General features: G+C 39.5%; 1 protein-coding gene across 1 annotated transcript in view; it reads right to left on the reverse strand.

Moving 5' to 3' along the window:
- Positions 1-18,862, reverse strand: part of LOC121373106 — a 98,863-nt gene that overhangs the window by 11,325 nt on the left and 68,676 nt on the right. The window contains exons 7-9 of the mRNA XM_041499554.1: positions 16,060-16,154; positions 13,823-13,981; positions 7,509-11,618 (exon numbers count right to left, since the gene is read on the reverse strand). Of these exons, the coding sequence (XP_041355488.1) occupies positions 7,509-11,618; positions 13,823-13,981; positions 16,060-16,154 (4,364 nt within the window). The remainder of the gene's footprint in view (positions 1-7,508; positions 11,619-13,822; positions 13,982-16,059; positions 16,155-18,862) is intronic.

The following is an 18,862-nucleotide window of genomic DNA, read 5'->3' on the forward strand; positions in this document are numbered from 1 at the left end:
GATTTGGCATGAGGATACATCTCAGTACGATGTATTTAAATATGTTTTTAAAAAATGTGTAGAAAACAATAATAATTTTAAATAATGTTTTTAATTTTCGGGCGGAATACGTTACAAAAACGTTCCTCATCGCCCGAAGCCCCAAAGCAACACGAAGTTCAATACAAAATAAACCACTACTGTCGGTGTCGAAATAACTATTATGTTTCATCCACGGGCTGACTTGAGAATCGGAGTGTTGTTTTAGTTAATTGGTCCTTTCTTTCCGTGGCCTGCACATGTGATTCCTGATTGGCAGGTGTATATTGCAGGGTATCGACCAGGTAAGTGATTACCACGGTCTAGACATACGCACAAAATACGTGCCAGTTTTTTTAAGATCACAGGGTATTGTGGCGTAACCTGTCGCGACTATAGTACAATGTTAATGGACATTATCAGCCGCCCTGCTTCATTACTGTAAATAATGCTGTAAAACCCTTGATTAAGTAGACTTTCCCATCTAAAATTACAAAACTGACCAATTACGTAGTACCAAAGAAAAGAAAATTATCACTTGGGTATCGTGAGTGGTCGTTTTTACTCTAACGCACCCTACCAATAGGCCTAATAATATGCTACTTTTTTTTATGAGAGAAAAATACTATAACCCCATTTCGTTCTATTGATGCAAATAGAAATATATTTAGTTTAAAAGTTGATTATACTCTCAAGTCATTTATGTTGTTTTACAAGCCAGGTTAATGAAAGTGAAGCGCCTTGTCGTAAATTAGAGCGTTTGTTTACACTGTGCATACAGATTTCATTATGTACAGCCCGAACATAAAAAAATGCGATATTTTCTATAAAAAAAACCCAATTTTTTTTTGTCCTACATTTATATTTTTTTACATATTTAAATACATCATATCGAGGTGTATCTTTATGCTAAATATGAACAGTATACACCTCGGCATTAGCATCCGAGTTTTGGTTTTGTCTCCGGGTTACTTTCGGGCTCCGGGCTCCGGGCTGTAAATTGGTCGACCGGTCTGGTCTGGCACCATCAGTTTCTCCACCCTCCGACTCGCTATCCGTTTTTTCTTCAGTATCACTGTTGTAAGTAACTGTGTGTCTTTCTTCATTTACTAACAGCTCATATTGATACGGCAAAACGTTTTGCGAACGAACACTCATTGTTTTGGTAAGCTGTGCAAGTCTTAGATTCTTTATGAGTGGTACGGACTAATGCTTTTAAGTGTAAGGCGTCAGATCAAGCGACGCGTCTCTGACGTCACGGACCTCGTGATTGCCCTGCTCATTAAAGATCAGCAATTTCCGCTAAGAGCTCGTATCTGGGGTTCTTTTATGGAGATATTTTAAGTAATTAATTTTTTATATTTTTTTTTTTTAGGTGGTTCAATTTATAATTAATTGTACATGGTTGGTGCCAAATATGGTTTACGTGACATGTTTCCTTTAACCATAATCCATTAAATGAAATGAAACTGAAAGCCACACAATCAACAATTGTGTATTGTTTGAATTTAAGGGAGAATGGATCTCTTTATTATTATTAAATACAAACAATAATTAACAGTAATTAAGTTTGTAACTTTGTTTTAACTGCGGCTTATGTACGGACGAAGGTCGAAACTTTGTCTAAAACCAAGTGGTGCGGTTTATACACCAATGCGTGTAATAGGCCAGAAAATATGGTACATCACTTTTTTAGTCTTTATTAGTGGCAAGTAAACATTACTTAACTTCTTCTTTTTTTAAGTTTGTGTCAACAAAAATGTTTACAGGTATTTAAAAAATAGCAATAGCCAACAAGCTCAGAGCTGGAACAATAAAACACAAATGGATATAGTTTATAATAATAAAACATGACACTAATTAACACATAAAAAGAAAAAAAAACACACACGGTATTTGCAAAAATCTGAAACGGAATGTGGCAAAATCTGAAACGGAAAATCATCCCCTCTACTAAAGCATCAGTCGAAATCACGTGGGTTTGTTTGCCACTCGGAACTCCTCGGCCGATTCTGTGAGACATCAGAAATTATCGTAATCAGCTGAAGTATTCCCAATAGTAAACATTCCAGTGCATTCGATTGGAACATAGAGTGCATTCGATTAGAAAATAGCTGATGTGTCGCCAAATCACAACAATCTTAAGCAATTAGGACCTATGTTTACATGTGTATAACTACAAACATTTAAAAACATGATTAAAAAGTAATGTATTTTATTGTCAGACAGTACATATTATATTTTACATCGACAACATATTAATTCCAAACCTGTTGGTTACTGTTTTATTGGAATATAAATATAACTCTAGTTTCAAAACACGGATGAAATCAGGGCAACCAAATTTTTGGAGGGGCAACCTCAATGTGAACCCATACTTGCCCTCCGGGCAAGCAACCAAAATCCTTAAAATTGAGCACTGCATACCATGGCCTTTGATGTACCTGTCATGGTTCACTGAGTGTGATCGATCTTGTGACCCATCACACCTCTTTCATTTTCTTTTATACTTATATTTACGCTTATGTAACAGAAAAATCAACATCCATCCACTGACGAGATTCAAACCATGGACTCTGTGTTTGAGGGGGTGAGTCGTAGCCTAGTTGTAAGGTGCTTGCCTGATGCATTGTCAGTGTAGGATCAATCCCCGTCAGTGGGCCCACTGGGCTATTTCTCATTCCAGCCAGTGCACCATAACAGTTACTGATATACCCAAAGGTGGTGGTATGTGCTCTCCTGTCTGTGGGATGGTGCATATAAAAGATCCCTTGTTACTAATGGAAAAAATGTAGCGGGTTTCCTCTCTAAGACTATATGTCAGAATTACCAAATGTTTGACATCCAGTAGCTGATGATGACTAAATCAATGTGCTCTAGTGGTGTCATTAAACAAAAACAAACAAAACAAACTCTGTGTGGAAATCCAGTGCTCCACGACTGGTATATCAAAGGCTGTGGTATGTGCTATCCTGTCTGTGGGATGGTGCATATAAAAGATCCCTTGTTACTAATGGAAAAAATGTTGCGAGTTTCCTCTCTAAGACTATATTCTCAGAATTACCAAATGTTTGACATCCAGTAGCTGATGATGACTAAATCAACAGCGTTTGAAATAAGCATAATTGTCCGTTTGTCCTGACAAGTGAAAATCTATTTGGACAAACAAATGCACCATGGTGCTTGTCCTGTGGACAAGTAAAAACGTTCAATGAAGTTTTATTTTAAGCAATCAAAAACATCATCCTGGTACTTGAATAAAACAAGCCATTTATTTGGACAAATGATGGAGGACAAGTAGATTTCTACATGTATTTGTGTGTTGGAGTAGTAAAAAATTCTGCTTATTTCTACCACTGATCAATGTGCTCTAGTGGTGACGTTCAACAAAACTAACAAACAAACTCTGTGTGGAAGTCCAGTGCTCCACCAACTGAGCTAATGGAAGAGAAATTCACACTATATATTCCCCTTTCAAGTGAAGCCCCATCCAGTAGTTCCGTGCTGAGGATCCGTGGTTCGAATCACCTTAGTGGTGGTTGATTTATCTGTTACATTTATAGACCGGCCTCGGTGGCGTCGTGGCAGGCCATCGGTATACAGGCTGGTAGGTACTGGGTTCGGATCCCAGTCGAGGCATGGGATTTTTAATCCAGATACCGACTCCAAACCCTGAGTGAGTGCTCCGCAAGGCTCAATGGGTAGGTGTAAACCACTTGCACCGACCAGTGATCCATAACTGGTTCAACAAAGGCCATGTTTTGTGCTATCCTGCCTGTGGGAAGCGCAAATAAAAGATCCCTTGCTGCCAATCGGAAGAGTAGCCCATGTAGTGGCGACAGTGGGTTTCCTCTCAAAATCTGTGTGGTCCTTAACCATATGTCTGACGCCATATAACCGTAAATAAAATGTGTTGAGTGCGTCGTTAAATAAAACACTTCTTTCTTTCTTTCTGTTACATTTATATGTTACCATTTACAAGTGATGGTAATCGCCTCATACTAACCAGAAGTCATAAAAGGTGCCTGGGCAAATATGGAAAACAAAGCTTCTAGAATTTGTATAAAATCCACTAGCCATGGGATCAGTCATTTAAAACATTTACTAGCCACGATTAAAAATCCTCTAGCCCTACTTTACTTTAAAGTAAATACAATTTTACTTTATAGTAATAATCAGACACGTCACCTAAAGAGGGAGATAGAGCTGAGATTGATGAGGTAGGAGTGGGGCCAGGATATTCATGTTTACAAAATAAGACTTAAATGCAGTTTTTGGCAACTTTTTTTTCACTAGCCGTCGGGCATGGTAATAGTAGTTATTTACTAGCCCAACATTGAGTATTACTAGCCAATGTTTCTGCCAGAAAGAAATTTTTGTGCACTGTGGAATAGAATCTAACCAGTCAACAGGGGGTATCAGGGACCTCCCCTACAAAGAAAATGGGTTACGTTTAGGGTTAGGGTTAAGAATATCATAAAAAAATTATACAAGTAATTAATTTTGTCAAAAGTTTAACTTAAAAAAAAAAAATCTGCAAAGAAATTTGAGTATGGCACCATACTCGTTTTACCCTCTGGCAGAAACCCTGCTAGCCATGGGAGTGGGGCTACCATAATCTAGAATCCCTGCTAGCCATGGGAGTGGGGCTACCATAATCTAGAAGCCCTGCTAGCCATGGGAGTGGGGCTACCATAATCTAGAAGCCCTGCTAGCCATGGGAGTGGGGCTACCATAATCTAGAAGCCCTGCTAGCCATGGGAGTGGGGCTACCATAATCTAGAAGCCCTGCTAGCCATGGGAGTTGGGCTACCATAATCTAGAAGCCCTGCTAGCCATGGGAGTGGGGCTACCATAATCTAGAAGCCCTGCTAGCCATGGGAGTGGGGCTACCATAATCTAGAAGCCCTGCTAGCCATGGGAGTGGGGCTACCATAATCTAGAGAGAGAGAGAGAGAGAGAGAGAGAGAGAGAGAGAGAGAGAGAGAGAGAGAGAGAGAGAGAGAGAGAGAGAGAGAGAGAGAGAGAGAGAGAGAGAGAGAGAGAGAGAGAGAGAGAAATACCGAGTAACTAGACGAGGTTGATATTTTACATATTAAAAAACATGAGTAGCGAATTCTACTTATCCTATAACACTTCTAAAATAACATTTTAATTCAATGTTTTAGTAAATCATAGTACTAAAGTCGCCACCATCACTAATATAACGTCATCACGATTAGCACAATTTAGTTTGACATAAAGTATTTTAACTAAAGCTTTGAAAATGTTACCCTCAGGTACATAGGTCTTGTTAGCTTATAAGCAAATGACCTATCCACAGCAATACATTACCTAGAGACCTTGCAAATTTGCATATCATTATTAACCGGGTTAATACACTAAAATTATCACATGGGTTTATGACATGGATATCATGGGTAAGTTATAGTATATATATATATTTTGACGAAGTCATAGAGAGGAAACCCGCTATATTTTTCAATTAGTAGCAAGGGATCTTTTATATGCACCGACAGGATAGCATATACCACGGCCTTTGATATACACATCGTGATGCACTGGCTGGAATGAGAAATAGTCCAATAGGCCCACTGATGGGGATCGATCTTAGACACTGGGCTACATCATGCCCCTCAGATTTTATCTTAGTGCTACTACATCGAAAACCTGCCGTAGGCTATAAGGGTTTCTGCCAGAGGGTAAAACGGGTATGGCGCCATACCCAAATATTTTGGCAGATTTCTTTTTTTAAGTTAACCTTTTGACAAAATTAATTACTCTTATCATTACTGTATGATTCTCTTAACCCTAACCCTAAACTTAACCCATTTTCTTTCCCGGGGAGACCCACTGAACCACCTGTTAACTGTGTTTCATTAAATTCCATAGCGCCATACCCAAAATTGACAGAAACACTGGCTATGGCATGCGTCATTGTAACAATCATCGCGTACAAAAGTTTTACGATATCAGTTTTATGATATCGTAGTACTATGATAACTTTGAAAATCTCTATTCTGGACAAAACACCTCAATGGATCCACTGAACTGATTGGGTTTTTTCTAGTTCCAACCAGTGTACCACAACTGGTCAAAGGTCATGGTATGTGCTTTTCTGTCTGTGGGATGGTGCATATAAAAGTTCCCTTGCAACTAATGGAAAAACTTAGCAGGTTTCCTCTCTAAGACTATATGTCAAAATTACCAAATGTTTAATATCCAATAGCCGATGATTGATAATAAATGTGCTCTAGTGGTGTCGTCAAACAAAACAATGTTTATGGTAAAAACATTAAAAAAAATTCCTGAAGTAACAAATTGTTAATTATTACCCCAGCAGACACTTATAACGTGGAAAATAAAATTCATAATTTCTCACTTGAAATTATCGTGCACTGGTCTAATAAACAATACCATTGGATGATTTGACGCTTACAAACCAATGACATTGTTGGTACTAAATATGACGTCATCACGATTTAGCAAACATATACAATGACATCATGTAGTTTAAAAGAGTTTGCATTTACGGCTATCTGTTTTTGGGTGTTAAATATATAATAAAAAATCATTATAATGCAATTAATTATATATCTTGTACCAGAATAAAGAGAACTTTTGTTTTTGAAAATTATCTATGAAGGTGATTAAATAACAAAGTTATAGCAATACAGAACAGTGCGTAAAGTGGTTTATATCGTTTCTATACATGTATGTGCATGTGTGTCGAAAATAAAGGCTTTTAGAGAAAAAATTGCTCAGGTAATGAATAGAATAACAAACTCGGTACTAGTTATTATCAAATTTATGTCCCTCGTGAAATAATTTTCATTTGTCATTTGCTAAAGCTCGTGGCAACTGAAAATTATTTCACTCATAAATTCACTTCATAAATTTGATAATAACTAAAAACTTTGTTTATTATCCTCTGTCCTCTATTTTCGAAGCCTGGATCGGTGCTATAAAATTTCCTGAGTGAAATAATTTTCAGTTGCCATGAGCTTTAGCGAGTGACAAGTGAAAATTATTTCATGTGGGACATAAATTTGATAATAACTGTAAACTTGTTTACTATCCTCTATTTTCGAACCCTGGATCGGTGCTATAAACAAAGGCATGCATACCTCAGGACCGGGTTCGGATCCCAGTCGAGGCATGGGATTTTTAATCCAGATACCGACTCCAAACCCTGAGCGAGTGCTCCACAAGGCTCAATGGGTAGGTGTAAACCACTTGCACCGACCAGTGATCCGTCACTGGTTCAACAAAGGCCATGGTTTGTGCTATCCTGCCTGTGGGAAGCGCAAATAAAAGATTCCTTGCTGCCTGTTGTAAAAGAGTAGCCTATGTGGCGACAGCAGGTTTCCTCTATAAAACAGTGTCGGAGTGACCATATGTTTGACGTCCAATAGCCAATGATAAGATAAAAAATCAATGTGCTCTAGTGGTGTCGTTAAATAAAATGAACTTTACTTTACTTTGCATACCTCAGACGACCAGTGCACTGGATGAGAGGGTGAAGGTGGTGGGACGACGGGTTCCATGCTAGGGTAAAACACATCAAGCTCCTCGTCTCCCCGTGCAATCAAGTGGTCCGCCCGCAGAATTAAACTCCCTACCTGGTGGTGTGCCTCGGCTGTCATCGGCTCGCCCAGGGAATCCTGGCCACTGTACAAAGAATCTGACCTACTTCCGTCCTTGTCGACCGCAATGCTGATCCTACCAGCTGTCGTCATGTAAACCTCCTTTTTCACGTCCAAGTTGTCTCCCTTGGAAACAAATTCACGAGAGTTGTCTCCCTTGGAAATAATATCACTAGTGTTATCTCCCTTGGCATCAGGATTTTTATAAATTAATTTCACTTTGGTTTCTGTGGCATCTTTATCGACGTATGATACGTCTGTGATGCTTTCTGACAGGTACGATGTGTCGGTTCCTAAACTGGAATCAAAGTCGATTTCCTTTTCCAGATGGATGACTTTCTTCTGATACTGATAATCACTCAGGTCCATCGATTCACCGTTTTCGTCGAACTCTCCTTCGATACTCTCATGAATGCTCGACGCCAGGTCGGACGGCACGTGAATTATTTTATGTCCTACCTCGCCAGTCTGTAGGTCACTGTGGTCACTTTCAATCTCAGCACCTTCGGCATTATTGTTTCTATTTTTAGCACCATTTCCTGCTTCTCCAGCACTATTTTCAGTTTCTTCACTACTATTTTTAGCTTCACCAGCACTACTTTCAATTTGTTCGTCATTAATTCCAGCTTCCACAGCACTACTTTCTGTTCCATTTCCTCCACTTTCCTCACCCAGCTTGAGCTGACCTGTGACATTTTTCGCTTCAAGGTCACCCTCTGCCACACATTCCATCCGTCTGAGAATGTCCTCGTGCGCCTCACTCTGCGTCTGCCCGCTTATCTTCCGGAAACTGGCCCCCTCCACCACCTCCCTCTCTGCGTCCGTTTTGATGACGTGCGAGTCCTGCGAGATATCCAACCCGCCGTGAAGAGGGTCCATCTCCGGCAGATATTCCGTCTCGATGGAGTAGTCCGTCCCGTTGTAACTCTTCGTCAGCTTTTTCTCCGCTCTAGGTTCCTTCCTGTGCTGCGATTTTTCATGCACGTCGTAGGAGAATGATTCCAGGGCTTCTTGTATGAGTTCGCTAGAAAGGTTGAAGGCAACTTCCAAGACGGCGGATTCGGCGAGATCCGTTTCGGTCAGAGCGGTCATCATGTCAGCGTGGTTATTCTCAGCAGCAGTGCTGTTTGGGGTATCACAGCCAGGTTCGGTCTGTCGAGAACAGTTATTTCCTATGGATTGTTCATTAGAGTTACCTCTCATGAACTGTTTATTAGAATTACCTCCCATGAGCTGTTCAACAGAGCTATCTCTCAGTGATTGTTCAGTATAGCTAGCTGCCATTGGTTTGATACAGTCAGATTGTTCAATGGAGTTACCTCCCATGGATTGTTCAATAGAGTTATCTCCCACTGACTTTTCAGTATATTTAGCTGCCATTGGTTTAATATGTCCCGACTGTTCAATGGAGTTACCTCCCATGCACTGCTCAAAAGAGTTATCTCCCATTGACTGTTCGGTGGAATTATCTGCCACCGATTTAATATTTTGATCACAACTTTCTCCTGCTACAGTTTGACCTGATGCTTTCTTCCGTGAATAATGCTGTATTCCATCAGTCGCTTCTTTTTCATCTTTAATCATTTGTTCAGCAATGTCTTCTGCTACCACATTGATACTTTTTCCTCCCTTTTTTTCAGACACACTTACTAAATCCTTTTCATTTTCAGAAACAGCACACGCAGTTCTTTTCTCATTGCTGAAGCTTTGCAGCGTTCCGCTTTCATTGTTAAGACAATTTTGTCCACATCGGTTAGCACCTTCAGAATATTCTGAACTTTCTGAATCCAAACTATCTTTTACTATCTCTTGAGCAATCTGTTTTGCTACGACATTGTCTGAGCTTACAAGCAAATTCTCGTAAGTATTTGCCGAAATACTACTGTTATTCAAATTCTTATTTTCTACCATGTTCACATCACTGATCATTAGGTCAGCAATTTCTCTAGCAGGAACACTTTCTGTAAGTTTATTCACATTTTTAGATTTTTCTGAAATGTTCCAGTCATCAGTTATTTTTTCTTTATCTGTCCTCATTTCTTCTGAAATTTGTTTTGCAACTACATTGTCTAAAATGTTATTCACAGCCTTTTTTTCAACAAAGTGTACATCCTCGGTTAATAAATCTTTGTCTTTGATCATTTCTTCTGCAATCTGTTTTGCCACAGCATTGGTTGAAACACATTCTGGAACTTTTTCACCCTCACTTAATTCTGATTTATCAGAAATCATCTCTCTTGCAATCTGCTGAGCAACAACATTGTTAGCAGATGCAGTACTTCTAGAAAGTGTTCCATCATCAGGAGTCTCCTTATCCTCCATCATCTCCTGAGCTATTTGTTTTGCAACCACATTGTCAGAGTATTCGCTCATACTTCCCGAAACATTCCCTGAAGACAGATCATCATTTCTCAAAACACCTGCTTCATCCAAACTGCTACTCTCTTCCTCCGAAAACATTTCCTTGTTTTTGTCGACATCCAGTCCAACTTCGGACAGACGATGAACAACTTTATCCATGTCTGTCCGTCTGTCTGGTTGAAACGAAGAACCTTCCGCCTGACTGCCGTGAACTGACATCACGGAAATTCCTCCTCCTTCTTCTGAATTAGCCTCACTCTTATTCCCCTGCCTCTCTTTCGTTCCACCAATCACTTCTGGCACAGCACAGTTTGAAATATTTTTTTTGTAATTTTCCTCCATGACGGCATCATTCATACTATTGTAAGGCGTCCACGGAAACGCATCACTTGTTTCAATTTCATTTCTTTCTACATTGATGTCTTCTGAAGTTTTCAGCGATGCACGTTTGTCGTTGATTCTCCTCACCATGTCCGACCGATTAAAGCACGGAATTTCCGTTTCTTTCAAAACGTGCACGCTGCTTTCAGAATAACTATTCTGCGGGGTGTACGTCTCACCAACATCATCACCATCACCATCATCAACTAAATCTTCGTCTAACGATGCTCGTAGCCTCTGCGCCATTTCTAAATTGTTGAAACTCGGCAGGCTGCGATCGATGAACTCCTGTTCGATCCCGGGCTCCATGTAACTATTTTGAGGGGTCACTGGGTAACTGTTGACCTTCGACCCTTGACCCGAATTGGCATCGGACGACACTTCCATGGGACTGTCGGAGGACAGGTAAAACCCCACATGACCCGGCGAAGGCTGTAGTTCAGAGTCCGTAAACTCGAAAGTGTCGTCACCAAAGCTGATTAAATTATCAACAAATTCCGATTGAACACTTTCCTCATTCTCTTCTTCTCCAACAGTTAAAACTGTAACCGTCTTGTTATCGTTTTGCGGCTGTAATTCAAACGAATCGGGCGATATTGGACTAGTCGTAAAAGAAGTATCCACACTCGAATCGTTTGCATACGATCCATTTGTATTTACATCCAAGGCAGACTGAATAACTGTACTCAAAATGGTCGTGTTCGCATCCATGATTACTGTGTTAGTTGAAAACGAATCGACGCAATTTGAATTCGAATCCGAATCTTTGAAATTTACATCGCTGTCTGTGGACGACTTGTTCTCTATATCTACCAGCAACGAATCAAATTTATTAGCCATGCTTGCCAGACTGGGGACGAGTCCACTCGACGTATCGCTCGGAACAGGAGTAAACATAACAGAATTTGTCTCGGCACACTCGAAAAAATTCGAACTTTCGTCTGTGGCCAAATCGACTGAATCCAAAAGAGTGGTGAATGTGGCGACTGCGGTGAAATCATTTTCATTGGTCGAGGACAGCAGGTCGAGAGGAAGTTTGCTGCTGTCGTCGGGCGTCTTCTCACCACTTAGAAATGACTTCAAGATGGGAAGGACCAGTTTCCGAGATGCCTGGACGTTCGCTTGGTTGAAGACCGTGATGTCTTTCAAACCCAGATCTATCGGGTCGAGACGTAAAGGCGGATCTTGAGAGGTCTGAAGGAGATCGGCGATCTGTAAAAACATAGATATAAAAAACAAATCATTCAAGGTGCAACACATTTTGTGGCATATATGCTATAATAAAATGTCATTATAAGATGTCTACAAAGTAAAGGGACATTCCTGAGTTTGCTGCAATTTTTAAGATGTTATCGACTAACAGACACTTTATAACGATTGTAATTACATATCAAATATATTTTTCTGCATTAAATATTAGTGGCTGTATATTAAACGTGTTTCTGACCGTTCTAATATTCGTACTAGGTAAATTTCATTTTATTTCTTAATTTTGTTTTTCGTACGTACATTTGTACGTACGAAATTATTTGAAGACAAAATCCAGTTTGGGCTTCTTACAAATATTAAGACGACAAGAAACACATTGAATATACAGACATGTAAGTTTAATTGTAGAAATATTTTAGTAGTCGGAAACATCTTACGATGCAGCAAACTCAGGAATGTCCCTTTAATGTTGGTGTCATTATTCTCAGCAGTATTGATGGATTGCACAACTCATTAAAGGAGCTCTGTCAAAGTTGTACAGTTGGCATTTCCACCAACTTATTGGTACATTTTTGCTCATTATTATATCTTTTTTTATAGCAAATATGCTATAATATTTGCACATCATAAGATGTACATATTCATGTTGGCATCAGTATTCTCAGCAGTATTGGTAGACTGCACAACTATATATATATATAAACTAATCAAAGCACTGTCAAAGCTGCATAATAGGCATTTCCACTCAAATTCCCATTATTTAAAAAATTCAAATTTGGCATAATAACACCTTTCAAAATTCTATCTTATAGTTAGAGCATAGTTATTACATAATATAGCGAAATCAAGGCGAGCTAAAGATCACTCTCCTAAAATGGTGCTAGGTGAGCAATCACATGAGTCTTGAAATAAAATTAAGTTGATAAATCTGTAGCTCTCCTGAAACTTTCCAGGCATCTTGTGATGTACAGAAACCTAAATAGACATATCAGGGCTCAAATTAACACATGATAACTGTCCAGTATTAAGAGGGACCCAAGAACTAACCAGATAAGTCAAATACAGGGGTGGGAATTCATGAACTGTTAAAAAAAGGAGGAAATCTAGAGGGGTCCCGGAAATTCTTGAAATCCTAGGTTAAAATCTGTGCCATCTGACACATTTTGGAGGAAAGGACGATTAAAATGCGAGGAAACGCAATGTTCCATGAGAGGAAAACAGCTGATCCGAGGAGAAATAAATAACGAAAGAAAGAAAGAAAGAAAGAAAAAGGTTTTATTTAACGATGCACTCAACACATTTTATTTACGGTTATATGGCATCAGACATACATGTATGGTTAAGGACCACACAGATACTGAGAGAGGAGACCTGCTTTCGCCACTTCATGGACTACTCTTTTCGATTAGCAGCATGCAGGGCTGCAGAAAATACTCGCCTGCTCGCCAAATGCGAGTAAAAATTACTACGGATGATTTAAAAATTCAACTACCAGCCCGACAGTCTATCTGTCTTTTTGATTTGGTTTGACTTGTGACGTTGATCACTTACAGATCTGGAGCCTAATTCACAAAGGTCTCTAACCTACAGCAGCTGAGGGAGACTACATGTACCTGGACAACTACAACAACTCTCCAGAAGAAGCTGTACGGCACAAGAAGTGATCTACAGAGAACAGTATCATTCATAGTCACTGCTGGCCTCGACGTGTAGTCAACGAAAAGAAGAAGACAAATGTCTCTTAGGTTCTGCTAGACAACAAAGCATCCTCTTTTCAAGTCTTTTAGCACTGCATTGTGAGATCGCAAAGTTGCGAGAGTTTAGTGAATTGGGCCCCTGATCAGTTCAAGAAACAGAGAACCTGTTATTACCTTTGGGGGGATGGGGGGGGGGGGTGTCAGGATCTAGCTCACATCGGTAGAGCGTTCGCCTGAGGTGTTTAGGTCATAGAATCAAAACACCTTGGAGGACACAGTCTATTGATTATCAAACATTCGGTAATCTTGACAAAGTCTTAGACAGGAAACCTGCTACATTTTCCCCATGGCCTTTGATACACCAATCGTGGTGTACAGGCTGGAACGAGAAATAGCTCAATGGGTTTAACGACAGGAATCGATCCCAGCTTTACGTTGTAAAGGCAAGGCAATTAATCAATGTGCTCTAGTGGTGTTGTCAAACAAAAGAAACGTTTAACCGCTACGTACCTGGTGTCTGTATATTCTGCTGGTTGAATACACGGCCAGCTGTCGGTGCGGCAGTCTGTCTGGTGACATTGTCAGTGTCATGATGACGATGACGTTGGCCGACTTCGCTTCACTAAATTCTACCAGACGCTCAGTCATATGTTCTTTCTGAAGTAACTCCTGAAACCATCAAATAACACATGATAACTGTTAAGTATTGGTTTTTAAAACGGGACTCTGTAAAATGTCCGAATACCGATGGAAAGAAATTGGGGAACACATGGTATTTTAGAGCCAATTGAACTTCCTACTGATTGACTGATTGAAAACATATCTTACTGTAAGAACAAAAGAATCAGGCCTTCTTCTATATACTGTAGATCTTGAAATTAATGCGATCATAATATTAATGCGAAAAATGTAAGTTTGTGTTATTTAACAGAAAAGTACACAGACTTAAAACTAAATATGAAAACGTTAGGCTCAGGTATACAGGTCTTGTTGGCTTGTAAACAAATGACCCATTCATAGCAACACATTATTACCTAGAGACCTTGCAAATTTGCATTTACCTTTAAATTTGCATACCATTATTAACCGGGTTAATACACTAAATTTTCACTTGGGTTTATGAAATGGATATCATGGGTAAGTTATAGGATAAATAATGTTATTAGTTAAAGCTGATGCAGATTTATAAGTCTTAAATAGAAATCAGAACATAAAGACATATATGGCTCCTCTATCTCTCTGTCTGTCTCTCTCTGTGTGCGTCTCTCTGTCTGTGTGTGTGTGTGTGTGTGTCTCTCTCTCTCTGTCTCTCCCTATCTCTCTCTGTCTGTCTCTCTCTGTGTCTCTGTGTGTTTGTGTGTGTCTCTCTCTCGGTCTCTCCCTATCTCTCTCTCTCTGTCTTGTCTCTCTGTGTGTGTGTGTGTGTCTCTCTCTCTCTGTCTCTCCCTATCTCTCTCTTGCTCTCCCTATCTCTCTCTGTCTTGTCTCTCTGTGTGTGTGTCTCTCTCTGTCTGTCTCTCCCTATCTCTCTCTTGTCTCTCTGTGTGTCTCTCTCTCCCTATCTCTCTCTGTCTGTCTCTCTCTGTCTGTGTGTGTGTCTCTCTCTCTGTCTCTCCCTATCTCTCTGTCTGTCTCTGTGTGTGTGTGTGTGTGTGTCTCTCTCTCTCTGTCTTTCCCTATCTCTCTCTGTCTTGTCTCTCTCTCTGTGTCTCTCTGTCTGTCTGTCTTGTCTCTCTCTGTCTGTCTCTCTGTGTGTGTGTGTCTCTCTCTCTGTCTCTCCCTATCTCTCTCTGTCTTGTCTCTCTATGTCTCTTTCTCTCTCTCTCCCTCTCTCCCTCTCTCTCTCTTCCCATCCATTTAAAATATACCCATACTGAGCACTGATATTTAATCCCTTTTGTGCATGGTACTGTTCTTTAAAACTACATTGAATTTCACATGCTAAAGCAGGGTGTATGCCAGAGGGTACAGAGGGTAAAATTATGAACCCCCAAATCTTGCAAATCAATGGATATAATATTATAATGTTTAGAAAGATTATAAAGTGAAACCTCTCAAAACCGGACACACTGTAAACCGGAATTCCCCAAAACGGTCATGGAATATTGGAAGGGTAACATTGTCTCTTGATTTTGGGATATCAAACTGACAGATGCATATCTGCTTAGCTACAGGCAAGACCATTGTTTACAGTGCCCGTGTTACATATTTTAAATGAGACTTGCCTCCCCTCCATTACTCCATGTGTCAAAGAGGCTGGATAATTGAAGTTACAGGTGGCGAAGTATCAATTTTATTTGTTTAAACCCTGTCACAGAGACTGTTCTCTTCATGTCAGGTAGTATATAGCACCTACTGTTAATAATTTAGTCAGTGCTTGGCTTTATGTTTGTATTGTCACCAATGTATAATCAATAGTGGTGAGATACCATAAGGCTGGTTGTTAGTGAGTTCGCAGCCCGATACCGGCTTCCACATGGAGTGAATTTTAACGACTCAATGGGTAGGTGTAAGACCACAACACTGACTTCTCTCTCACTAAACACTAACAACTAACCAACTGTCCTGGACAGACAGCACAGATAGCCGAGGAGTGTGTCCAGGAGAGCATGCTTGAAACTTAATTGAATATAAGCATGAAAATAAATTTAAAATAATGAACGTGGTTTTGATGTGCCGATCAAGACATCATATGCTATCAGTTTTTCAACAGTGTTCATTTGCCACTACTAGTAACTGCTGCATACCTTCATCTCCATGGTAACCGAGCACATGGCAATGGTGAGGCCCTGCCCCGACAACATCTTCACATCTTTTTCTAGTAACTCCATGGCCGTCAGTGCTGAAATAAGAAAATTAGACAGTGACATGTTATAACGGAGAGGCGAACCCAGAACCATGGAGACTGTGGATTTCTTCATAGATAGACCGAGAAATTACCAGATAAGTCAAATTTAGCAGTGTGGATTTCTTCATAGATAGACCTCTTACAAAATGAGTCAAACTTAGAGGTGTGGATTTCTTCATAGATAGATCAAGAACTTACCAAATAAGTCAAACTTAGAGGTGTGGATTTCTTCATACAGAGACTGAGAACTTACCAGACAAGTCAAACTTAGTAGTGTGGATTTCTTCATAGATAGACCAAGAACTTACGAGATAAGTCAAACTTAGCAGATTAGTCAAACTTAGCAGTGTGGATTTCTTCATACAGAGACTGAGAACTTACCAGATAAGTCAAACTTAGTGGTGTGGATTTCTTCATCTCACAAACGTACCAGATTAGTCAAACTTAACAGTGTGGATTTCTTCATCTCACAAACGTACCAGATAAGTCAAACTTAGCAGTGTGGATTTCTTCATCTAACAAACTTACAAAATAAGTCAAACTTAGCAGTGTGGATTTCTTCATAGATAGATCAAGAAATTACTGGATAAGTCAAACTTAGCAGTGTGGATTTCTTCGTAGATAGACCAAGAACTTACCAGATAAGTCAAACTTAGCAATGTGGATTTCTTCATAGATAGATCAAGAACTAACCAGATAAGTCAAATTTAGCAGTGTGGATCTCTTCATATAGAGACTGAGAACTTACCAGATAAGTCAAACTTAGCAGTGTGGATTTCTTCACAGATAGATCAAGAAATTACTGGATAAGTCAAACTTAGCAGTGTGGATTTCTTCATAGATAGATCAAGAACTAACCAGATAAGTCAAATTTAGCGGTGTGGATCTCTTCATATAGAGACTAAGAACTTACCAGATAAGTCAAATTTAGCGGTGTGGATTTCTTCATACAGAGACTGAGAACTTACCAGATAAGTCAAATTTAGCGGTGTGGATTTCTTCATACAGAGACTGAGAACTTACCAGGTAAGTCAAACTTAGCGGTGTGGATTTCTTCATACAGAGACTGAGAACTTACCAGATAAGTCAAACTTAGCAATGTGGATTTCTTCATAGATAGATCAAGAACTAACCAGATAAGTCAAATTTAGCAGTGTGGATTTCTTCATAGATAGATCAAGAAATTACTGGATAAGTCAAACTTAGCAGTGTGGATTTCTTCATAGATAGATCAAGAACTAACCAGATAAGCAGTGTGGATCTCTTCATATAGAGACTAGACTGAGAAACTTAGCAGTGTGGATTTCTTCATAGATACCAGATAAGTCAAATTTAGCAAACTAAGAACTTACTTAGACTAAGAACTTACCAGATAAGTCAAATTTAGCGGTGTGGATTTCTTCATACAGAGACTGAGAACTTACCAGGTAAGTCAAACTTAGCGGTGTGGATTTCTTCATACAGAGACTGAGAACTTACCAGATAAGTCAAATTTAGCGGTGTGGATCTCTTCATACAGAGACTGAGAACTTACCAGATAAGTCAAATTTAGCGGTGTGGATCTCTTCATACAGAGACTGAGAACTTACCAGATAAGTTAAATTTAGCGGTGTGGATCTCTTCATACACAGACTGAGAACTTACCAGATAAGTCAAATTTAGCGGTGTGGATCTCTTCATACAGAGACTGAGAACTTACCAGATAAGTCAAATTTAGCGGTGTGGATCTCTTCATACAGAGACTAAGAACTTACCAGATAAGTCAAACTTAGCGGTGTGGATTTCTTCATACAGAGAATGAGAACTTACCAGATAAGTCAAATTTAGCGGTGTGGATTTCTTCATACAGAGACTGAGAACTTACCAGGTAAGTCAAACTTAGCGGTGTGGATTTCTTCATACAGAGACTGAGAACTTACCAGATAAGTCAAATTTAGCGGTGTGGATCTCTTCATACAGAGACTGAGAACTTACCAGATAAGTCAAATTTAGCGGTGTGGATCTCTTCATACAGAGACTGAGAACTTACCAGATAAGTCAAATTTAGCGGTGTGGATCTCTTCATACACAGACTGAGAACTTACCAGATAAGTCAAATTTAGCGGTGTGGATCTCTTCATACAGAGACTGAGAACTTACCAGATAAGTCAAATTTAGCGGTGTGGATCTCTTCATACAGAGACTAGCAGAACTTACCAGATAAGTCAAATAAGTCTTAGCAGTGTGGATTTCTTCATTACTGTCACTTAGCAACTTACAAGATAAGTCAAATTTAGCGGTGTGGATCTCTTCTTCATACAGAGAATTTAGAGAACTTACCAGATAAGTCAAATTTAATTTCGGTGTGGATCTCTTCATACAGAGACTGAGAACTTACCAGATAAGTCAAACTTAGCGGTGTGGATCTTCTTCATACAGAGACTGAGAACTTACCAGATAAGTCAAACTTAGCGGTGTGGATTTCTTCATACAGAGACTGAGAGAAAGTCAAATTACCAGATAAACTTACCAGATCAAATTTAGCGGTGTGGATCTCTTCATACAGAGACTGAGAACTTACCAGATAAGTCAAATTTAGCGGTTAGCGGTTACCAGATGGATCTCTTCATACAGAGACTGAGAACTTACCAGATAAGTCAAATTTAGCGGTGTGGATCTCTTCATACAGAGACTAGACTGAGAACTTACCAGATAAGTCAAAT

The sequence above is a fragment of the Gigantopelta aegis genome, chromosome 5 (genome assembly GCF_016097555.1).
Source record: "Gigantopelta aegis isolate Gae_Host chromosome 5, Gae_host_genome, whole genome shotgun sequence".
Taxonomy (NCBI): domain Eukaryota; kingdom Metazoa; phylum Mollusca; class Gastropoda; order Neomphalida; family Peltospiridae; genus Gigantopelta; species Gigantopelta aegis.